Here is a 23,679-nt window from a genome sequence, read left to right on the forward strand (position 1 = left end):
ATGTTTCAAGAATGAGCTGCTTTGATACCTAAGCACCAAAGAGCAGGGGTACTAGTTCTGTAGTTGAGCCGCAATATTTTGCAAACACTGTGAAATCTGAGGTCAGGCAGATTTAGGCCCAGCATTATTACTTCCAGGAATTAACCATTAGTTGTCTCCTTTTTCCTTTCCACCCAATCAGTTCTCTTAATCATGACGAGGTGGGAAAAACCTCTTCCCCCTGATGCAAACTAGCCTCCCTGCCCAGCTTGCTTCGGGGGAAACTAAGCAGGACAGGACAGGATTGGGTTGCACAAGAAGAGTTCTCTTTTATTAATGAAAAATAGCAACCAGGCCTTGCAAATCAGGAATCAGAGAGGAGAAAGAATAAAGGCAGACATATAGGACAAGAGGGTGACATGGTACTTCACCTGGCCACAAACAAACATCTAGGGGAAAGAAGATGGGCTTTTGCAAATCACAACTGACATAAAAGACAGTTTCTCTGTGACACAGAGGGATTATTGTTTGATGATGCAGTCTTTTCTCCTGTGAAAGCCAGAATGGAGTGCAGTATGGCAGATAGGCAACAATACCTGTGCTCAGTGATGTATTTCCTCTAGCTCCTGAGAGGTCTCCCGATACCCAAGATACTGGGATATTGGGACAGACTTTACTCTTTAGCCACTGCAACCCCAGGCTGCATCTGCCCCCGCTGTAAGAACTACAGCTGGGCGGCCTCACCAGGCCTCTGCACGGGGCAAGCGCTGCCATGAACATGTCTGCTTTTCTGCAGACAGACTCAACACTGTTTTACTCTTACCTGACAGCAGCAGTCTGGTGAACTTATGGACCTCATGCCTTTTCCTCACCTTCAGCAACCACAAAGAAACACCAGCTGCTGCTGCTGCATGGCCAGCCAAAGCAAACCACAACAACAGGGACTAGTTCACAGATAGATGCCACTTCCCAAGGGCCAGCACAAATGCAAAAATAACCACCAAATGGAGTGATTCAAGACTCAGGCAGCGGACTTGTTTCTTAGGGTCTGGGGCTGCCTGGTTGAGACCCATCCAGAGGCACACCCTCTTACTGTTTCCCAAATAAGTGAATGCAGGCTCATTCGTCATTCATGGAGGGGGAAACCCAGGGCTGCACTTGGCTCTCAGATGAGCAGGGTTCCCAGCACCACCCCTTCATTCCTTGATGCTAGACAGCAGAGCCTATGCTCCTTGATCTCGCAGTGCAATGTGCACTGCAAATAAGACAGGCTTCATCCTCTGTACAAGCGTTTTGCTCCCAGCAGGTAAATTCCTGTGGTCTGCCTATTTAGCACACTGTGATGGTTTGACTTAGAATCATAGAATTGTAAGTATGGAAGGGACACCAAGGGTCATCTAGTCCAACCCCAAAATGCTGGAATCTCAACTTGCATAGATGCGTCCCATTCTGTGGCCGCTTTCATAGGGATGTGCTGCAATCTGCACGCAAACCCTTGCGGAAGACATTGCCCCATTTAGTCTAGAGGGCTGCTCTGTACTCTTATCCCATCCCATGCAGATCCCGACATCAAAGCCAATAGCTGCAGTGCTCGTTTACGCCCAGCATCCATCAAACTTCCTGAGAGATTTTAATTTGGGAACAAACATGCTAATATATCGCAGGATTGGATTTCCATGCAAAACGCCCTGTTTCGACAAATCATCCGCCACAGGAACCGAAACAGCAAATGCCAGAATACGGCACATATTGTAACGCCAATGATTGTTCTACGCAAAAAAGATTGTATTTCTGACAGCAAACCAAATTCCTTTTTGAAATAAAACAGAAGACTGTAAAGTACTCACCTGTTTATTAATGATTCTCCCGTTTCCTTATGGTAAAAAACTGGAATGGGAACACCCCAACGCCGCTGCCTCGATATACACCAGTATGTTCTTTTGTCCAGCATCTCTAGCATTCTGTTCACCCCCGAGGCTGGGACAAATTTTACTTTCTTTAGTGCGTCCTGTAAAATAGCCAGAAAGCATTTGGCAAAGTTGAGACTTAAAGGAAGACGGAGGCACTATTTAGACCATGGATGGTGAGACTGGGATGCCCAACTCCCATCAGCCCCAGCTAGCAAAACCAATGGTCTTTCTTGCTGCACATCACTCATCAGAAAGCCGCCTAGAGGCATGCAGTAAGACTGATACTTTTGGTAATTAAAATACAGTGGTACCTCTGGATGCGAATGGGATCCATTCTGGAGCCCCGTTCGCATCCTAAAGTGAACGCAAACCGCGTCTGCACGTTGCAATTCGCCGCTTCCGCGCATGACGTCATTTTGAGCGTCTGCGCATGCGGCGAAACCTGGAAGTAATGCGTTCCGTTACTTCTGGGTCTCTACAGAGCGAAACCTGAAAACCTGAAGCTACTTCAACCCGAGGTATGACTGTATCAGCTATGCAAAGTATGCCCCCCTCCCACATACAAGTGAGTATCCATACACCTTAGAAGTCTGCCTTGTACCTGGGCAGCAGCCTTGAGATTTGCCGTATTAATGAACCACTGCTTGCTGGCACGAATAATCACTGGTTTCTTAGTCCTCCAGTCATAGGGGTAGCTGTGTATGCATTTCTCTTCTTTTAATAAGCTCTTTGTTCCTTGAAGCATCCGAATGACTGAGGAAAGTGAACAAAATTATCAATCGGCTGAAATTCCAAATGCTAATGCACTTCTCTTGGCACAACAGGGCATTCATCATAGCTGATAAACTCCACTTTATTTCTGAATACAATACAAAATATACATACCAGCTTCATTTCCTTCTTCGAGGACAGCTTTCTTTTGAAGCTCAGACCCCGCAGCCTCTGTGAAACGTCCATCTTCACCCACCAGGCAGTCCTAAGGGGGAGGTGGGAACTTTTGAGGTTATGTCAAAAAAGTTGAGAAAGTTTTGTCTGATTACAGGAGTGTGAGCTCACTACTAGAAGGAGGAAGGTGATATCATTCTTATCCAGAGTGAGGTATAAGATGCTAAACTTTCCCACCAGAAGCAAATACATTTAGCCATGAGAGAAAAGCAGACTTCCAAGATTTTAGTGAGGAGCATTAACTCTTTTTGCTCAAAATGGCAACTATCTGTCCATTCTAAGAGGAATAAAATCTCTTACTGCTCATACATAAAACATTTCAACATTTTAAAAACTAAGATTAATATTTCAAATGCAAGCTTATGGCCCCCCCATCTCTCGTGTAATTTATATTTTATACACATACAATTATATATGTTAGAGTATTACATAACTTCACGAATTCTAAGGGGATGGGATCTATCTGGAAGATACTCTCAGTTCTGGATTTTGCAGAATAACCAAAGTGAAGGAACTACAGAGCTGGAAAGAGCTGTGGAGAATAGCAAGGGCAGCTAAAGGATTGTTTTTAAACATGAAGAGGGTATTATCAAAGGAGCTGCCTACAGTCAACTTGAGATGGCAAAAGGAGACTTACACAAGGTACTCTCTAAGGAACACAAGTGCTCTAGATGAGCCAGGTACTTGGAACACCCTTCCCAGTATGTGCCTACTCAGGCTCTGAGATGGTCAGGGGAGGACTTCCTAGTGGTATCACCAACAGGTATTGCCTCTTGTGTGGTGACACATGCCAGGGACTTCTCTGCAGTGGCACCACAACAATGGAACTCTCCCCCTGTTGGAAATATGGCTGGCTCCTTCAGTATTGTCCTTCTAGCACCTTTAAAGGATGCATTTAGTCATTCAGGTATTTTGGAAGAACTGAGTAAGGCTGTACAGTGGTACCTCGGGTTACATACGCTTCAGGTTACAGACTCTGCTGATGCAGAAATAGTACCTCGGGTTAAGTACTTTGCTTCAGGATGAGAACAGAAATCGTGCTCCGGTGCGTGGCAGCAGCAGAAGGCCCCATTAGCTAATGTGGTGCTTCAGGTTAAGAACAGTTTCAGGTTAGGAATGGACCTCTGGAACGAATTAAGTACTTAACCCGAGGTACCACTGTATATGATATTTTGTGTTTTAGTAACCAATTGTTTGTCCCCAATGTTTAAAATGTTTTCTGTTCTAGGGTATGTTTTTTTTTTAATGCTTTTATTTGCACACTCTGGATGCTAGGCAATCTAAATGATATAAAAAGGAATATTAATAAAATAGAGGATTTATATACATCTTGTAAATCCATCACTATGTTTATTGCAACTGGATGATTTTCAGGACCGAATCAAGAGCATTCTGTTCCTTTATTGCACAACTACATGCGACCTATACCTGGATGAATACAACTATTGCTCTAATCCAAAGCACACATTCTGTTCCGCCTCCGACAGTATACTTAAACAGATAAACTTTCTTGCATACAGTGGCTCTATTCACCCCAGCAGCTTCCCCCACCCAATTTATTTTGGTGGGCTCCCCAATTCTCTGGAACAGATTTGGGCAGGTGGGGGGGGGAGGCAGGGGGAGAAGAGGATGGGAAACCCTGTTGCACCAGCAAAGATTTGTACTGTTTGAGAATGGACGTATCACCTAAGTCAGCCTTCCAAACACAGGGGCCCTCTCCACAATGTTTTAGACTACAAGTCCCCCCCCTGCCCCCCAGTGTGACAGCTGGTAGTCTTGTGTACCTTGGTGGCACCAGAGTGGCTACAGAATGCTATCAAGTGATTTTATAACACTTATTATGTTTGATAAATAATATTTTTGGTGCAAGAAGGGGGGGAAAAACCCACATGTTAAAGACAAAGCAAGCAAAACCACAGTACCATGGGTAGCTGGTGATGAGAAGCTACACTGTAATCTTCCATACCATGAGCTGGGGCTGTATGAACTAATCCTGTTCCTTTTGACATGGTCACATGGTTTGCAGGCAAAAGGGGAGACTGCTTTTCAGGAATGGTGGGGTGTGAGCACACACCACTTTCCAAATCTGTACCTGAAGGAGAACACAGCAGAAGTAAAAACAACAACTGACCAGTAGAAAAACTGCACACATGTATATATCTATAGGGGGTTGGAGGATGGAGAGAGAGAAGAGGTCTGCAGTGTTTCGTTGATGAAAAAGATGGCCAAAGAAATCAGGCAGCATTTTTTCCAAAGAAATATGTACTGATAATTCAGGTACTTAAAGAAACTGCCAGTAACAAGCACCATCTTAAAAAGAAGCATTACCCTCTACTCTCATGTAGGAGAGTGTGCTACCTCCACTCCCTGCCCCACCCACTCCAGTCATTCCCATTGTTCTCAACTCATGAGCCACTTCCTGAAGTTTCCTGTATTTGTGAAGGCTCTCCAAACATCTTAGAACCCTGGAGCGAAGGGAAAATATTGTTTCATGATGAGGCAGTGCTATTGAGTGCCCTTGTGTTTTTTGTTATCCTGTACTCAGGGTTAATGAGGGGTCTGCATACAGATGAAGGTGATGGGTGGTTGCGTGAGAGGCAGGGAAGAGATCTCCCAGGGCAGGAGGCTAAACAAGTTAGTCAACATGTAGAGTGTTTAACACCCCATCTCCCTGACCACTCAATTTAAAGTCTCCCCATTCTTTCTATGGGGAACTGTTGAATTATATAGCCTAGTTCAGTCATTCCTTTTGCCTGCCAGTGAGCAACTGGATTACCAGATTCACCTACTAAAAAGCAACATGTGAACAGCCTGTTAAAGGAAGCGCCAAGGGCTACCTCAAGAGTAACTACAATAATTTAATAAATAGGTTTATTGTTTCAGATTAGTTATTATTCTACAAATTATTCTAACTCAACTACAGGTAAGCTACAGGTAAATTATTCTAATTTACACGAAAGTAAGTCAGCAACCAATTCTCTACTATTCAGTATTAGAAATATATCCATTTCTTTATTCAAATATTAAAAAGGGGGTTACCTTTACATGTTGAAATCACGTCAAACTGCATATCCAAAGCAGCTGCTATAGATTGTACTCTTTCTGCCGCTACAATGAAATGTTCCCCCGTGTCTGCACACTTCACAATGGAATACCTACAATTTTATGACATCTTTTAATTTAGCACCATTCAAATCTTAAAAAATACATGCATGTATCGCAGAGCTCTCCCCAACATTAGCAGAGCAGATCCTCCCCATTTTGTGACAATCTGTATTTCCCAACCGTGCCGCTTAAACAATTTCTGTCATGGAAATGTTAATGCCATAACAAGGCATTTTCACAGGACTCATTGTGATCAGGAAGAGAAAAATCAGTTCAATGTTTCTAGAAATCTGCACTGAATTAAATTACATTAGTTTCCTTATGAAGGCTGCCTATCTTTGAATCAGAAAACAATTGGATACAATAACACAAGGCATCCTCCAATTTTATCTCTTTTTGATTTATGCTGCATCCTTCCATGGCCACACAACTCCTAGTCTCTAATAGTTTTAGCTAGGATTTTCCAAATATTTTTATTTAAATCCTCTTACAGGCTGTTTTTGCTTTGTTGTGGCCATTAGACATCGCTAACACAACATGCAAGTACACAAATCTAAGGCTTTTCCTCTTTCCTCTTTAGTAGCTCTTTGTGCGAAACTACGGACTGCTTTTAGGCTCAAAATGCTTGTTTTGTGAATGGAGTGATGGAAGAGACTACTGGAAACCATGAACCCATGTCACAGCTGATGCATTCACAACTATGATAATCTCCAAGGTGGCCCTTTGTTCATAGAAGAGATTTGATGTAGCTAAAGCTTAAGCAAATGGAAAACAGGAATACAGTGTTTTGCCAATTCCCTTCTCTTCTGTGTTCCCTGAAAATCTGCTCCAGGAGGATTTGGAGACTGACTCTTCAGAACACTGTGGGATATGGTTCAGGGGGCACCAGACAGGAGGGGACATCAAAATAATCCCTGATAGACCAAAAGCCCTTCAGCAAGCTGCAACGCAGTATGTTTCTATGCTTTACAACATGCACCTCTTTTTTAAAAAAATGTAAAGCAGTGAGCAAAAATGTTCAACAGAAGAAAGGTAGACAATAAGTGGTCTTACTGCATCACTACATTAAATGGCTAGAATACAAGAGACATACATATTGGAAATAAAATGCATACAAAACACCTTTTTTTTAGATCCAGAGGAGTCTGTGATATACCAGTACAGTTACCAGTCAAGATTAATGCTGCAAAATTACTCCAATTAAAGTAGAAAATCATACATATGTACCTGAAAGAAGCTCTATTGAACTAACTTATGAGTACATGTGCATAGGATCATCCTACCTCTGTGATAAGAAAACAACAACCCTAATCCCTACTGTTAGCAATAACAGCTTTTAAGCATGTCCCAGAGAAATTAAAAGCAAATGAGTACATACTCTGAATTTGGCATATAGCAGACAGCTTCATTCGATGGAATAGTCCAAGGTTGTGTGGTCCAGATTATCAAATTCACAGCAGGTAATCCGTCTACAAGGGAAAGTATATTTAATAAGCATTATTTCTAGTACATTAACAAAAACGGTATTAGGAGTATACATAACATAGAACATACACAACATACCTAACACAGAAGCTAGCTTGGGTGGTGGTTTCAATAAGGGAAATCTGACATAAACAGAACGACTAACATGCTGCTGGTTGTATTCAAGTTCAGCTTCAGCCAAGGCTGTACTGCATGAAAAGAAAGTGAATTAAATGAGGATAAAGGCCTTCCACTCTCTCACCGACTATATTGCAAGAATGAGTACGGTTACCACTTACTTTGTTGAAGGAGACCAAAACACCGGCTTATAGTCCTGATAAATATAACCCTAGAAGGAAAAGAACATGGTTTAAGTAATCAAAAGTGAATGGCAATCTTGACAGCGTAAGTCTTACTTACCAAATAAATGTTAACTCACCTTATCAAACATTTGGTGAAAAATGCCCAGCTGTTTTGCTTCGTACTTTCTATCAAACGTATGGTAGCAGTTCTCCCAATCTGCCATTATGCCCCAGCGGATAAAGGCCTCTTTCTGTTTCTCAATTACCTTTTCTGCAAATTCTTTAGCTGAAATGTGGAGAAAAAACCCCCATTGTGAATTTGAATCTCACAGACTACCTTTCCAGCTCTCAAAATTCCTCCACAAAGGCCTAGAACCAGAAAGCAGTTCTTGCAATTCTATCTAGTGAACAACTTGCCTTCAGACAACTCCCATCATCCCTGACAACTGGCCATGCTTGCTGGGGCTAAATGAGAGTTGGAGACCGAAAGCATCAACAGGGCTACAGGTTCCCCAATCCTGCTTTAAATCATGCACCTATAATCTAAGAAGGTATCTCTCAAACATATGAGATCACACCGATTCTGCAATCCTCACAAACAAGACTTTCTATCAGACCAACAATGGCAGAAATTGCACACCCACATCACAAACCTCTCTCAGAAAGCTTGCAAGAGGAAATATACCTTTCTGTCTGATTTCCATTGGAGAAAGATGTTCAGTTTCCTCAAGTTCTGACAATGCTCTCAACTCTATAGGTAATCCATGGCAATCCCATCCAGGCACATAGTGTACCTTATAGCCTCTCATCACGTGAAACCGATTTGTGATGTCTTTCAAAATCTAAAGGGAAACCAAAGAAAAAGAAAAGCACACATATTTCTATCTCACTCCACAAATTCTCAGGGTTCCATCAGCATGTATTTAGATTCCACCTGCTCCAATGTTTAACAAACCTATGAACTCAGAGACTAGATACACTGGCAAACATTGACTGACTTCAAAGGACACAATTCAACATTAATATGCCATGGAAGATCAACCATTCATTTCCATTTAATATCACACTCATTCTAGGAGCCTCAATGGAAAGGTATTTTCTAATATTGTTCCATACATTTAAGTACACATAAGATCAATACTGAAAGATACAAAACTTTTATCGACTTGCTGGTGAACTGAATGTTAAGTATTTACAGAGGCAAAGCAGATTTATTTAGGAAGATAGCACTCACTTTATTCAATGCATGACCAACATGGGGATCTCCATTGGCATACGGTGGTCCATCATGAAGACAAAATTCTTGCTTTGTTTTCCTTTGTCTTTGCCATGAATACAGTTCTGAGAAGCCACATTTCTATAGAAACACATAATTAGAAATAATATTACATACCATATTCTAAACACAAAATGAGTGTTATTTTACAACAGGGTCTGCAAACTTCCTTCCAATGGTCTATAAAAGGCATGGCCAAACTTGGCCCTCCAGCTGTTTTGGGACTACAACTCCCATCATCTCTAACTAACAGGACCAGTGGTCAGGGATGATGGGAACTGTACTCCCAAAACAGCTGGAGGGCCAAGTTTGGCCATGCCTGATCTATGGTGTATCTGTGGATTTATGGTTGATTTTCAATTGTGATTAATTGCTTTTGCTTCTTATATTGTATTTTACTGCATTACAATTCAAATTCTGTGGAGCTTAAGAATCACAACTCCCCCAAGGAACGGTAATTTGGTAAGGGTGTTCTGAATTCTGTTAGAGATCCCCAACCACTTTTGACAATCTTAGCTTTCTTTACAGGTTTCCCTGGAACGAGGGGATTGCAATTAAACTAGTTTAATCTGTCAACTACATATGAAGTTAGCATATTGGGATAAGTGTTCAAACTGCATTATATGTAATGCAGTGCAATCATTTGCATTATGCGTATAAATTTCTGGGATGCCGATTGGAAAAGCTGGTGGGTTGGCACCCATCTTTCTTGGGAGACAACAGAGTGCCCCTTAGGGGGTGAAGTCTAACAGTTTGACTTACAGCGCCTGTTGTGGCTGTAGAGGATTGCAAAAGCAGATTCTTGATATTAGTTGGACCTGACCTTCTGGTACGTCCCAATAAAATCAAACTAGCTGAGAAATCATTTGAAAACAATTAACACGCACATTTCTGTTATATGAATAACAGCAGCATCTCAGCACTTTGGTGCATGGGTAGGAAACGTTTCTCTCTCTCCCTGAACAAATCACCTTCCTGAAGCTACTGTTTTTTTTAACCTCAAGTTACTTCTTGCTAAGAAAACTTCATTGGCAGCTTCAAAGTGGGGGGAAAGCAGGGCTGGATTTAGGTTTGATGAGGCCCTAAGCTACTTGAAGGTAATGAGGCCCTTTATACGTCCAGCTGTCCTTTGTCAACAACAAATTGTCACTGTTTTTTGTGTTGAATATATGCTATATTTTTGTGTTGAATATATGCCCATTACTTACATCATAGGAGCCTACACAACACACTGTTGCTGTATTAGGTTTTTATTTTACTTTATTTGTTTTTTATGTTATATTTTGGAAATGTACATCCAGTTTTTTTCCCTTTGATTTTTTGGGAGCCCCCAAGAGAATGGAGCCCTAAGCTATAGCTTGTTTAACTTATACGTAAATCCGGCATTGAAGGAAAGTGTCAGATTTCCCCTTCACCAGGGCCTCGAGGATGCTCAGGTTTCCCCGGGGCCCGTAGTGACATGTAGTGTCCTAACAAAAACGTGCGCGTCGATTGCACTGCTACGCAATTTGGTTCAGCGTGGGTTTGCAACTAAGGGGGCGGGAGGGCGTAATTTTTCAAAAAAGTGCCCCTCTCTCTCAGCCAGCCTCCCCCGTTTCCTTCCTCTACCTGCTGAATCTCCAACTCCGTTTCGGGCTGCAGCCGGCCGGGCAAGTGGACGGGGAAATCGCTTCGGGGCAGCAACACCGTCTCGCGGTATTTCGAGTTCGGGCTCGCTTTCTGGGCCCTCCCGGGCCCCGCAGACACCGCCCTGCACGCCCAGCCCCAGGCACGCTGAGAGGACTGGAGCAGCGGCGGCGCCCGCAGTGCCCACATCTTCCTAACTTTGCCCTATGGGCACTTCCGGGCCTGCTACGGCGAGCAGCGAGGGTATAACGGGGCCCGGAAAGGGACATCTCAAACGGGTTCTTGTTTCTTTTTCGCGTTCTTTCGCGTGCTGCCGGGCCGGATGGGGTTTGAATTGCCCAGCGCCCTCTAGAGGTCGGTCCTCCCGCTTGCTGCTTGCGGGTGTGTAATAACAGCTGAAAAAGGCAAATTAAGCCTGACTTTCGGAGCTTTAGTGAGGCACGCAGAAAGTTCTTGACTGGAAATCGCACAGACCGGCTCGTGGCACGTTTAAGACGCTGGAAGGGGAGAGAGGGTGCTGAAGTTTCAAAGACACCCTGGGAAGGTCGTAAGCAAAAAAGGCTTCACACAACGCTGCCTTGCTATTTGAGAAGCCGCAACCCAACCCACAGAAAAGAGACGCATGCACACACACACACACACACACACACACAACAACAACAACAACAACAACAACAGCAGCAACACACACCTATTGCAGTTCAAGGACTGATATATTGCCGCCGGTGTTTATTTTTGCATTTAGGAGGGGGGAAACAAACCTTATATCAAGGCTATTTGTCATAAGAAATTCAAAGGGGCTACCCATTTAAAGGAAAAGTTATAAAATAGAAAACAATCCACACTTAAAAGGAATCGCACATGCTTTTCAACTTAAAGCCCCGATCCTATGCACATTTATTTGCAAGCATCAGTAGAATTCGCTAAGTCTACCATCCACCACCCACGACTCACTTATTACTTGTACTGAACTCGGCATCGTTTTGATGAGTAAAACATCCATAGATCTTTAAGTCTGGACGCTCCGCATTGACTTTAAGAAAGCTGCTTTTTACTAAAGCGTTATTATGCAGAAGCAATATAATATACTCTGTAAAATGTCGAACAGTTCAGAGATTTGCCTTTAAATAGAAACCACATACATAGTCGACGCTGCCCGTTTCAGGAGTTTCTGCAATCTGACCTCAATTTGCTACGGTGAGTAAATAGATAACTCAGAAGCTTCATTTCACACACCTCAGATTACAGTACAATCCTATTCTTATTTATTTGAGAGTAAGCCGCATCGAACTCTATGGAATGCACACCAGTGTATAGGAAAAACAAAAAAAAATTTTTTCTTTCCAGTAGCACCTTAAAGACCAACTAAGTTAGTTCTTGGTATGAGCTTTCGTGTGCATGCACACTTCGTCAGAGTTTTTCTTCCTCCTTAAGGACATGGTAGCAATCTACCATTAGGTAGATTGAGACAGTTGCCTAGGCTGGCCAGAAATGGCATGTCTTAAAAACATTAATATTTGTTCATCAGAAACCACAGAAATCACTGTGAAATTTCTACTATTTCAATGCCTGTTTTTCACCGTCATGCGAATCCTACGTAAATTCTAGAGTATTTTCCTATCCGACCCGCAAAGAAACGTGTACGAGAAATGGATAGAATGGGCTTTAGGACCCAGCCGATGCTGGTAGACGAGGCGGAGAGAGAACAGGCGGCTTAGAGGGAGGAAGTCACGGGAGGGTTTAGCATTCAGGCTGGGAGGTTGTGTTGCAGGTGTGCTTGGAGAGCTGCTGTTGCAAAGGCAGGTAGGCATGCACTTTTCATATTTCCCTCACCTTCTTTAATGCGTAACACAGATAGTCATGTTTGTGCCAGTATTTATTTAGCAGCTGCAGGGATCGTATGGGGCGGCGGAGAACCAACGGGAGGGATATTTGCACCCGCTAGGCATTTCCACGATTGCGAAAGAGAGAGAAGCACATTGAACTTCCAGGGAAAAACGAGGCGCAATTCGCTGGTCTTTTAGAAGGGGCAGGGCTTTCCCTAACATTACCGTAAATTAATGTAATGAGCTGACGTGGAATTGCTGTTGATCCTTGCCGCTCTCTAGTAATAATAATAATAAACTTTTATTTGTATCGCGCCCACCCCGGCCGAAACCGGGCTCAGGGCGGCTAACATCAAATATATAACATTAGTATATGTTGCCTAGGCTGGCCCGGAATGGCATGTTTTAAAAACATTATTATTTGTTCATAAGAAACCACAGAAATCAATGTGAAATTTCTACTATTTTCACTGTCAAGCAAATCCTACATGTGAATTCTAGATCAATTAATGTAGGATAAAAGTATAGCTTTGTGTAGTGGTCAGAATAATACTATCAGTCACATAAGTTATATATCTGCCAAGCACTTTGTGATATATCCACAATAGGGCTTTTGTCATGCTTAATATCATTTCAGGTTTGCCTCTCACCGCCCCAGCAGAAGATTGCAGCCCTGTGCACCCTTATCTGGGAGTAAACCTCACTGTACATAATAGGACTGTGTTTAAACAGGTAGAGTTTCAGACTGTGTGTTTTGCACTTGCAGCGGGTGAAAGATCTGTTGGGTATGCACAAGCACTTTTAACCTCAGGCCCAGGCAGGTGGGGTTAGGATTATGTGGGGATGTGACCCTCCTGTACCTTTCTGTCTGGCCCTTAAGCCTCTGCCCAGCCACACTTTATTTTTTCAAGTCACACCTCTCACCACCCCTGCTTCTCCACCCTCCTTGAGTGCTTGTCTTGGCTGGAGTATGTCATTGAATAATCCATCTTGATTTCCTGCATGGAGGACAGAGGTGTGCATGTGTAAACTACAAAGGTAAAATTTACAGGTGTTGTTCCACTCAAGTTTTGCCCCTGGCCCTGCCCGCTACTGGCATGTGGCCATTGGAAGGTTGTCCCGAAGGATTTGTGGCTCTCAGTCTGAAAAAGGTTCCTTACCTCTGTCCTGAAGGATCATGGGATTGTGGCCTATCACTTCCAGAAAGGCCCCTTTTAGCTAAACTGCAGTTTTTTACCTTCCAATGCAAATGTTGAAGTACACACTGTCATCTGTGAGTTTTTTTTTCTTTTAAAAGAGGAGAGAAGACAATATATATCTATATTTTTGAGCAGGTTTAGCAACGTGAGTTGGGTAAGGAATTTCCGAAGGTAGAAAAGCAGTTAGTTGCATAACTGGATCAAAGGTAATGAATACCTCTGAGAATAAGCGAGGAAAGCAAACAAAGGGAGTCCGTGGAGACGTATCTTTATGTAATAATAAAACTAGTTTAAAGCTTGCACATTCTTGCCTTTTCTAAGCACAATAAAATGTTCTGTGGAGTTTACATTTAGCCTTTCCTTTTCACAGCCATGACACTACTTCACAGTGCTATGCAGGCATTACTAAATCATTTATTTACCTGATTATTTATTTCAGGGATGGTGAACCTTTCAGCCTCAGTGCTGCATTTGCTTCTCAGCAAGCTTTCAGGAGCCACATGGTAGTGGTGGGCAGGGCCGGAGGCAAAAGTGGGCCGAACAATAAATGTGAATTTCATCTTCTCACCCATTCATTCTTCTTTAGTCAACATCAAGGCAACAGTGGTAGAAACAGAAAAGAATTCTGAGGGGGCACAGAAGGAGCAAAGAATATTTCTAGGTGGGCGAGTTGTGCCTCACAATATCTCTGAAAGAAAAATACAGCATATGTCGCCCACTTCTAATGCACTATTCATTTTTCCCACTGAATATTTTTGTGCTAAGCTTGTAACGTGTTTGTTTGGGGAGATGATGGTGGCACTCAAAAGATTTTTATCCCTTCTTCCGTGCAGTAAGCATGTCTTCCAGTCCAACTGTATTGATGCGTCTTGTGGCCTCGGCATATTCTGTTGCTAATAAAGCAGGAACAATTGTGAGGAAAGTCATGGCCGGAGGAGATCTGGGCGTAGTTGAGAAGGTAACTGTCAGCACACTCCTATGCATGCCTCTTCAGAAATAAGTTCCAATTTAGTCTGGTGGGACTTACTCCTAGGTAAGTGTGCATTGCATTAATGATCAACCCCAGTAGAACATGTAGCAGAATTCTATGCATGCTTATCTCAGAAACAAACCTCTCAGTGTTCAGTGGGGGCCTATTCTGAATTGCTATTTTCAGATAGGCCATGGGGTGCTGGGAAATGCATTAGTTGCCTGAACTGTAATCAGAAATCATGGCCCACGTTACTGTGAATCCACCTGCCAACTTTCTCTTTCTGAATCATTTTGCTGGCTATCCCTGTAGATTCTAGTACAGTATAGAGCAGGCATAGGCAAGCTCACCCCTCCAGATGTTTTGGGACTACAACTCCCATCATCCCTAGCTAACAGGACCAGTGGTCAGGGATGATGGGAATTGTAGTCTCAAAACATCTGGAGGACTGAGTTTGCCTATGCCTGGTATAGAGACTCTGCAGATGCCTGCTTTCCTAGGCTTCTGGGACATTTTAAAGTTCTAGGCTTTGAAAAATGCTTGACTTTGCAGGATTCCATAGGCAATAATCTAGGATACAAGAGCTGATAAAACCCAAGTATTGACCCTTTCTTGCCAATTCCATCAAAGTAAGTGATTCAAAGAGATTCTTCACTGTGGTGTTTGTGATTTTTTTTTGCACACATGTTTTCTCTCTGCAGAACAGCCATAGCTCACTAGTAGAGCATCATGTTGTGCATGCAGAAGGTCGTAGGTTTAACCCCACTATCTTCTGGTAGGGCTGGGAGACATCCTTGTATGAAACCATGGAGACCCACCGCCAGTCTATCTTGATAATATTAAGCTGGATGGTCCTTTGTATAAGTCTTCTTTACGTGCTGAACATTGTGACTGGTGTTTTATTTATCATCATGTATATCCTGTCTTTCCTTCAAGGAGCTCAAGGTGGCATAACTAGTTCTTCTCCCATTTTATCCTCACAACAACTCTGTGAGGTCAGTTAAGTAGAAAGATGGTTACTGGCTCACACAGTGATGCAGTGAACTTAATGGCTGAGTGGGGATTGGAACCTGGGTCTCCCCAGCCTAGTTCAACACTCCAAACACCGCACTATGGTGGTGCTTATGAATGCTTAAGTTTATGCATCTTGTTTCAAGGCCAGGAGTCTAATTCTGATCTACCTTTTATTGCACCTTAACAAAAACATCTTTACATAAAATCCAATTTTTACATTTTAAAAATAAAAATAGTAAAGGTAAAGGGACCCCTGACCATTAGGTCCAGTTGTGGCCGACTCTGGGGTTGTGGCACTCATCTCGCTTTACTGGCTGAGGGAGCCAGCGTACAGCTTCCGGGTCATGTGGCCAGCATGACTAAGCTGCTTCTGGCGAACCAGAGAAGCACACGGAAACGCCATTTACCTTCCCTATTTATCTACTTGCACTTTGATGTGCTTTCGAACTGCTAGGTTGGCAGGAGCTGGGACCGAGCAACGGGAGCTCACCCCGTCGTGGGGATTTGAACCGCTGATCTTCTGATTGGCAAGTCCTAGAAAACATGTTCGGTATGAAAAAAAAGAAAGAAAGAAAACATGTTCGGTATGAATTGGTGGTTAAAGGAAACATCTGTTTCAGGAATATAAAAATGAGTACCTTATTTGGTACATATATTTATACATATATTTTACAGTGCTTTGAAACATTCACTAGATGACTGCTAGTTAGATATGCAAACATGCAAACTTATCTAAGTCTAAAGCATTCCACGAAAAAAGGCACCTTCCCTTTGGTGGAACATGGAAAGATTTGCTGGGCCATAGAACCCCACAGATTCACAAGATTACCATGGCCTCTTGTCATAGTTTACAAGCTGAGAAAGGAAGGAAGTTAGTATTCTGTTTGGGCCACATCATAGCTTTGACTGTCAACCTCTTCTATCTATTCTATTCTATCTGAACAGTCAGGAGCTAATGACCTGCAGACCAAGGCTGACCGGCTGGTGCAGATGAGCATTTGTTCCTCTTTGGCACGGAAGTTTCCTAAGCTCACGATCATCGGTGAAGAGGTGAGGACACTAAAATCCAGCATGTGCTGTTCATGCTTGCCTGGTTTGATACTTTGTAGGGCACAATTGTGGTGTACAGAAATGTATAAAAATGCAATAGAACAGCAATAAAACCACAATCCACTCAAAAACCAGCAGCAGCAGCAATACACCAACAGCAATTTATAAAAGCAGCAATTGATTGAGACAATTAGTAAAAAGCAAATAAAATGTCCTCGGTTTTTTTCTTATTGCTGCCTCTTCATAGCTTATAATTTTTTTAAGCCCCAAAAAGAGAGATTTGTCAATCCACACACACACAAACCACCACTATTTCTTTCTCATGTTACCCAATATTACGTAGGTTTATGCATGGTGAACCGGCAAATACTTATGTACCCGTCTCAGTATTATTAACCTTAACTGTGCATCTCTCTCTTCTTTTTACATCAGGATCTTCCCTCTGAAGATGTAGATGAAGAGTTACTTGAGAATGGCCAGTGTGAGGAGATATTGAAGAAAGCCTGTCCACAGCAGTATACAAACATTAAAGAAGAAGAGGTACTAATAACTAAAGGTTCATCTAATTATTGAATTAGATGTCACCCCAGTTACGGAACACTCTTCCCAAGGGAAGTTTGTCTGGTGTCAATTTTGTTATCCTTCCTGGGCGAGGCGATTGCATTTTTATTCTTACAGGCATTTGGATAGCACCAGGAGTCTGGCTTTTGGTGGCTGTTTTTTGGTGTGTGTTCTTACACAGGTGGGATGGTTTGTTTTATATTGTTAGATGACTTTTCTGGGTGAGCCGTTCTAGTGTATTTGTACTGTCGCAAAATATCTTTTATTGTACAATATATTTAATATGTCATTGGTTTTGTAAATTGGTTTGGGATTTCTGACTGTGTGAAGAAAGGCATACATTTGGATAAACTAAAACTAACATTAATCCTTAACCATAAAAAGATTTCTTATTCAGCAGTGATGAGGCAATTTGCAGTTGCTCCAAGTGAAGATGCACTTCACAATTTCTTTTCTTCTTTCTTGCTAGCTATGCTTTTGATATCAAGTCTGTATCTCTGCTTGAAACTCTCCTTTGTTTTGTTTCCTTTCAAAGCTTGTTGTATGGGTCGACCCTCTGGATGGAACCAAAGAATACACAGAAGGTTTGCTTTTTCTTTCAGTGCATTCGCATTGAGTATGCACTTTTGTTTTATTAAGCACAATGCCAAAGTCATATTGAGTTAATGTGTGACATTTACCAGCGATAAGTGGACAGGTAGAGGTCACCATTACCTGAAAAAGCTGTAGAAGATTGGGTTTGATAATAGAAATTGGACTGTGAAACCAAATCAGCTGGGTGATTTATTCATTCTTTGTTAATTGACTAAACCTACAGTCCTATATCCCCTTCATCTGGAAGTTAGTCCCACTGAACTCAATGTGACTTACTTCTGAGTAGACATGTATAGGATTGTACTGTCAATTGCTAGCCACATTCAGGGAAGCCCTATTTCTGCCAAGCTATGTTGTGAGAATTTGGGCCTGTCTTAGCTCTTCCTTTTTAAAATGAATCTTGATTTTAGTGAATTTTAATGAGTGATAGCCAACACCTCTTGCTTGTCTAGAGTTGGCAGCCTTTGAGTGTAGCACAATAAAAAAACAGTATATAAGAAATAAAGAGACAAGGTGCAGGAAACTTGCTCAAGATAAGCAGGTGCAGCAGTGTCTGGATAGGAGAGAGTGCTGAGAACAATAGGTTCACCATCTTGAATTTCATCATGGATGAAAGGTAGGGTATAAATGTAATATAATAAATATACATGCAGCAAGTTTCTATTATATTATCATGTTCTAAATATTCTGAAACTGTAAATCTAACTCGGGGGGTAGCCCAGATTGTGCCCTTGGGGTGTTGCTTGACTCCCACTCCCAAGGGCCCCCTATAACTTGGGTGATGGAAATGGGTGATGGGAGTTTTCCCCCTCAACACCTGGGGACCACCACCCTGGTTATGCCTGGTCTAACCCTATGCTGAGAAAAACGCTTGATATGAGACAGATGACAAAAGTTAGAAGACGTTTCAAGCTACAACTCTTTATTCCCTCTTTCAGGACTTCTTGATCATGTGACAGTTCTTATCGGAATTGCTTATGGAGGAAAAGCAATAGCAGGAGTCATTAACCAACCCTATTATAACTACGAGGTAGGAGATGCCTTGATTTGCTGAAAAGTATCAAACAAATTGCCTGATTCCCCTAGCTGCTGCTGGATAATGGTGTATGTATAGATAAAAGGAAGTGCACAAAACCAGGCAAAGTATTATTTCTAAGGGAAGGATCAACTCTTTCTTACTAAATCCCACTAGGCAAATGCTATGCCCACAATCAGGGCTTATCTGCAATCTTGTTGTAGAGTCAGGGAAAACTTTTCATATATAACATCAGGAATTCTTGAGTTGTTTTGTTATAAAGTAACGCACTGTATGCTGTGGTCTGCTGAGATTAGGTTTGAAGGCTGGAAGTATTTCTGGATGCTGTGCAGAGATTACCTCCTATGGATGATGGGGATAGAGCTGCTGTACTTAACAGTCTGGGTAAAACCTGGATCTTTGTCTCATTTACATGGAGAAAAAAATCACTAAATTATAAAGGTAATTGAGTAAGTGAGCTTGATGGTACAATGACTGGAGTAAAAGATAAAATGTTTGGGAAAGCAAATAAAGATTGTATATCAGAAAGAGAAACAGTTGGCTTAGTACCATTAGTGGGATTCTATTTCCCCTTTAGGAAGTTTTGGAGGAAGTAATATTATCTTACGAAGTGTTCTGAGACGTTATATGTTATTATGGGGCAAAAGTAGACCTCATACTGCTGTAACTCGGGAAAAGAATCACAGAGTCCTGACTCTATTTCTTCACTAATCATAAAAATACAATCCCTACCAGGGATGGAACTTGCATGTTAATGGAAAAAGAGGCAAAAATAAGAGTAATGCTATTAAATAAGTTTTGTTTTCTTTCCACAGCATAAGTGCAGTACTTCCAGCGATCATCTGTGTTACTTTCTTTTTAAAACCGTAGTTTATGACGAAAGGCATCATTGCAGTGTCTGAACTTTTTGTACCTTTTTCGCAGGCGGGTGCAGATGCAGTCCTGGGCAGGACAATCTGGGGAGTCCTAGGTTTGGGTGCCTTTGGATTTCAGCTGAAGGAGGCTCCAGCTGGGAAGCATATTATCACCACCACACGGTCACACAGCAGCAAGCTGGTCAACGATTGCATTAGTGCCATGAACCCTGATCATGTGGTGAGAGTTGGCGGTGCAGGAAATAAGGTGTGGAGATAATTTTGTTTCGATTTTTAGAAAAATAATGTTTTTTTAAAAAGATTAGGACCAAAAAATACGATTGCTCTTAGTGAGCTGTACTGCAGAACATCCTTTCCATGAGAATGTGTACAGGGTTTAAGCCATCAGCTGTAGTGGTAGCAATTTCTTTATGCTGCTGGCAGTGCTGCTGCTTCCCACGACAGGGATGGGCAAGGTGAGGTTGCAGAGAGGTTGAGGGATCTCCAGTTGACACTGGCAGGCTTGCAGGTGTGTATACACCTGCAGGTTTGCCACCAACCTAGAGTTCACCTGACCTTGTTGCCACTTGACTCCATCTCTCCCACTGTCAGTAGGGTGCCACTGTTGCTTCCCTTTCACTGCTAAACTAAACCTCTTCTCACATTATATGGTGGGATATGCAAGTGTTAGGAAGAAATGTGAATTGTTTTAGCTTCTGATGGGACTTTGAGACGTACTAATCCTTGATAGGATGGAGATAATTTAGGAAGTGGCCTTCAAAATGATCTGCCTGCTTCTAGTGCTTTTAGGGGTTTTGCACATTAAAAAAACGAAAACACCTTATGACTAAGTCATAGGTTTGTTGTTGTTTTCGAGCAATGGAGTTTTGGCTTTCTTGGGCAAATGAAGCAACTTCAACCGACCCATCAATAATTCCCTGTGGAGGAGGGTCATTTCTCCTGAATTTCAGATAAATTGTTCGCTATGTAAAAATGACCATTGAAATATTGGGATAGCTTCACTGAATCAAAAATGTATCGAACTCTGCATCCACAGAAGCTGGTTGCTACAGATGCATAGTGTACATAGTTAATCATCACCAACTGAAAACTGTGCCGCCCTACTCACTGTAAAGATGTTCAGGGTGTTGTGAGGAAGCATTTTTCCACATGCAGAACATCTTCCTTTAACTATAGTAACTGTTCTATGCTAACGAGGAATGATGTTTAACAGCTTTGGAAGAAGCCATGGTTTTGAAATGATTTCAAACTTTGGTTTAATGTGTTGCCTTATTTCAAAAGTGTTAGTAGTAACTATAAATAGATACTCATTTTGAATGAAATAAGAAGCTACATTTAATGAAAGACGACTTGGTTGGTTGGTTCACACCAAGGGAGGAGTGAAGGGACTGTGTTAATGGGCCAAAGCCTAGGTCCATCTTGCCTTATTAAGTTGAAATTTGATCATCCAAACTCATACAGGGAGAGTTTGCCTGTAAATGCAATTGCCTACATGGTGACTGTAACTTTGTTCATGACAGATCATTCAACTTGTGGAAGGCAAGGCATCTGCTTATGTATTTGCCAGCGCTGGTTGCAAGAAGTGGGACACATGTGCACCAGAAGCTATTTTACATGCAGTAGGAGGTGAGTCAATAGATACACTGGAATAAATGAAACGAAAAGGTTTTCAGATGCTGCTCTACATTTTGTAATATTGTCTATGTATGATAACACAGCATGTTTGTCTGTGTACACATATATATTAGACAATAACCTAAAACTGCCTTTCTATTTTGGGTTGTTTTACCATGCAATTTTTATATGAGGTAGTATTGAAGTTATGATTTAATTTACACTCACATTTGTTGGCATATCTTCTCAAGTGCAAATAAATAAGCAAGCAAGGATACAAAACCACTTGAACTCACTATTGCAGTCATTCCATTTCTTTCAACAGTTAGTTGAAACATTTGATGAAACTAGTTGCACATACAGGAAGACCTATGTGCTAAATTCTTTGCTGTGGCTACTGAGTTTCTTTGACATAGCAACTATATTGCTGAATTATAGGCCAGTTATATTTTGTGGTTAGGTTTTTTCTGGTTTTTGTTACTGGCATACTCATGAATATGAATATTTTAATATTTTTCAGTATCTATAATATTTGGAGTGTATGCTTGTGAGCTACTTTGTCGAGATTTCTCTTAAAGAGTTGATTATAAATCAATTAAATAAATGAATTATCAATTATGCTAAAATGGGATTATGTAATGGAGGGAAATAAATTTAGATAACCAAGGTATGGAAAAGGAGAGTTCAGTTCCTTTACCAAATAACCTTGGAAGAGCCATACCTCAGTGGTAGAAGATCTGCTTTGTATGCAGAACATCCAAAGTTAAATCCCTGGCACTTCCAGGTATGGCTGGGAGAGACTTCTGTCTGAAACCATGGAGAGCTGCTTCCAGTCAGAGTAGACAATACTGAGTTAGATTGAGTAATGGTCTGAATTGGTATAAGGCAACTTACTGTGTTTCTACAATCCCCTTCCTTTGTAGAAATAGAGCTGCTGTGTTTAAAGGCTAACCTCTTCTTTTTCTTTCAGGCAAGCTCACTGATATTCATGGGAATTTCTTTTGTTATAACAAAGACATCAAGCATATGAATTCAGGAGGTGTCCTTGCTGCTTTGAAAAACCATGACTATTATGCCAGTCGAGTTCCTGAGACGGTTAAACAAGCTCTTGTGCCTTAAAATACAAAGCATGGTGCATTCCACTTGATTGGGAAGGAGCTTCAGCTATTATTATTCTTAGCTGGAATTGGTAATGGCTTATGGAACTGGATCAAAGTTTCATTCTGTAATTTCCTCTCCCTGCCACCCATAGGTTACAACAGGCATTAAATTTGGTTTTCATTTGGAACAGTAGGTTACTTCACTTAGCATAGTTCTAAAATGTTATATTGCCCCATTACTGTGTTTATTGTTATTAATCTATACACATTCCTGTTGAATGATCAAATCTTTACACAATCACATTTCCTTGACAACTTGAGAGCAAAAAACTGTAAGTACCATTATATTTAATGGTGCAAAATAAATCACCTGTTTATAAACCTTGTTCACACGTGAATCACTCAAGGGGGGGGCGCCTCGTGATGACTGGGGAACAGGGCTACACTGCTTACCTACTGCTTATGCTAGGCTTCTTGAGTTCAAACATTCATACAATGCTTGACCAGCTGTATGATGCCCCCTTTGTTCAATTCACGTACGAAGAGGCTATAGACAAATGTATTTCAGCTTTTATACACTGAAAGCACAATGTGTCTTGAGTGGATTAAAATGACTGTGAAAATTAAATATTTACCATTTCTTAAATGTGTCTTATGGTCTGTTTGGAATTAACACTGGACTCAGAAATGGGACATGATGCCCCTTTGATGCTCCCTCTTCTTCTCTCCCCATTCCTCATTGCACACACAGCTTTAGGAAATCAGTTTTTCATTATGTCTGAATCTGGAAACTGGTTTGTCTTCTTATTTTGCAGGAAGCCCTTATTCATCGTTTTCTGGTTTGCATATCATGGAACAAACCAGGAAGTATTTTTATTTCATTAGAAGCAGTCTAGGGGAGATTGGGAAACAATTTGGATCAAGACTGCAGCACAGGAAGAGAGAGAGTTTAATCCACCAACATTTCCCTTCTCATGTAAAATAATTATCCCCTCTGTACAAAGGAGTCTGGATCACAACTGATGTGTTTAGCTTGTGTTACAGCTCCAGGCAGAATTCTCACTGCAACACCTCAAAAGTTGGAAATCACACCTTTTGTACAAATTACCCCAGATTTCCCACTTTCTAGTTTGCTTAAATCATATGGAAGGTTCATAAACAAGGTAAGCCCCAGTTAAGTAGGCATAGAGGAAGAAGCCACTTAAATCCTAGTATTTTTAGTGTTCTAATTGT

The 23,679-nt window shown here is 41.6% G+C and overlaps 2 protein-coding genes across 5 annotated transcripts in view; one reads left to right on the plus strand and one right to left on the minus strand.

Moving 5' to 3' along the window:
- IARS2 (isoleucyl-tRNA synthetase 2, mitochondrial) overlaps nucleotides 1-10,907 on the minus strand; it is a 38,956-nt gene extending 28,049 nt beyond the window's left edge. Inside the window, exons 1-12 of the mRNA XM_083605022.1 lie at nucleotides 10,590-10,907; nucleotides 8,940-9,062; nucleotides 8,391-8,547; nucleotides 7,843-7,991; nucleotides 7,703-7,752; nucleotides 7,503-7,612; nucleotides 7,318-7,408; nucleotides 5,874-5,989; nucleotides 4,757-4,926; nucleotides 2,775-2,865; nucleotides 2,491-2,642; nucleotides 1,827-1,987 (exon numbers count right to left, since the gene is read on the minus strand). Coding sequence (XP_083461148.1) covers nucleotides 1,827-1,987; nucleotides 2,491-2,642; nucleotides 2,775-2,865; nucleotides 4,757-4,926; nucleotides 5,874-5,989; nucleotides 7,318-7,408; nucleotides 7,503-7,612; nucleotides 7,703-7,752; nucleotides 7,843-7,991; nucleotides 8,391-8,547; nucleotides 8,940-9,062; nucleotides 10,590-10,796 — 1,577 coding nt within the window. The 5' untranslated portion in view covers nucleotides 10,797-10,907. The remainder of the gene's footprint in view (nucleotides 1-1,826; nucleotides 1,988-2,490; nucleotides 2,643-2,774; nucleotides 2,866-4,756; nucleotides 4,927-5,873; nucleotides 5,990-7,317; nucleotides 7,409-7,502; nucleotides 7,613-7,702; nucleotides 7,753-7,842; nucleotides 7,992-8,390; nucleotides 8,548-8,939; nucleotides 9,063-10,589) is intronic.
- Nucleotides 10,908-12,297: 1,390 nt separating this feature from the next.
- BPNT1 (3'(2'), 5'-bisphosphate nucleotidase 1) lies at nucleotides 12,298-23,092 on the plus strand. Of its 4 annotated transcripts, none has more exons than XM_083605529.1 (10): nucleotides 12,298-12,410; nucleotides 13,071-13,170; nucleotides 14,466-14,590; nucleotides 16,562-16,666; nucleotides 17,099-17,206; nucleotides 17,763-17,811; nucleotides 18,760-18,851; nucleotides 19,782-19,979; nucleotides 21,253-21,358; nucleotides 22,317-23,092. In XM_083605529.1, exons 3-10 carry the CDS (start codon nucleotides 14,471-14,473, stop codon nucleotides 22,463-22,465), a joined length of 927 nt encoding a protein of 308 aa, XP_083461655.1. In that variant the 5' UTR covers nucleotides 12,298-12,410; nucleotides 13,071-13,170; nucleotides 14,466-14,470; the 3' UTR covers nucleotides 22,466-23,092. The 4 variants fall into 4 exon arrangements, with proteins under 4 accessions (XP_083461655.1, XP_083461654.1, XP_083461657.1 ...); XM_083605528.1 differs by having other exon boundaries at nucleotides 13,071-13,165; XM_083605531.1 differs by having other exon boundaries at nucleotides 12,318-12,406.
- The last annotated feature ends 587 nt before the right edge of the window (nucleotides 23,093-23,679 follow it).

This window comes from Podarcis filfolensis (assembly GCF_964270895.1).
Source record: "Podarcis filfolensis genome assembly, chromosome: 3".
Classification (NCBI taxonomy): domain Eukaryota; kingdom Metazoa; phylum Chordata; class Lepidosauria; order Squamata; family Lacertidae; genus Podarcis; species Podarcis filfolensis.

Excerpts from the sequence above, each read along its gene's own strand:
- BPNT1 (XM_083605529.1), top strand. The coding sequence starts at position 14,471 with ATGTCTTCCAGTCCAACTGTATTGATGCGTCTTGTGGCCTCGGCATAT. Across the intron at positions 16,667-17,098 it reads TCACGATCATCGGTGAAGAG|GATCTTCCCTCTGAAGATGT; the intron begins GTGAGGACACTA and ends TTTTTACATCAG. Across the intron at positions 19,980-21,252 it reads TTGGCGGTGCAGGAAATAAG|ATCATTCAACTTGTGGAAGG; the intron begins GTGTGGAGATAA and ends TGTTCATGACAG.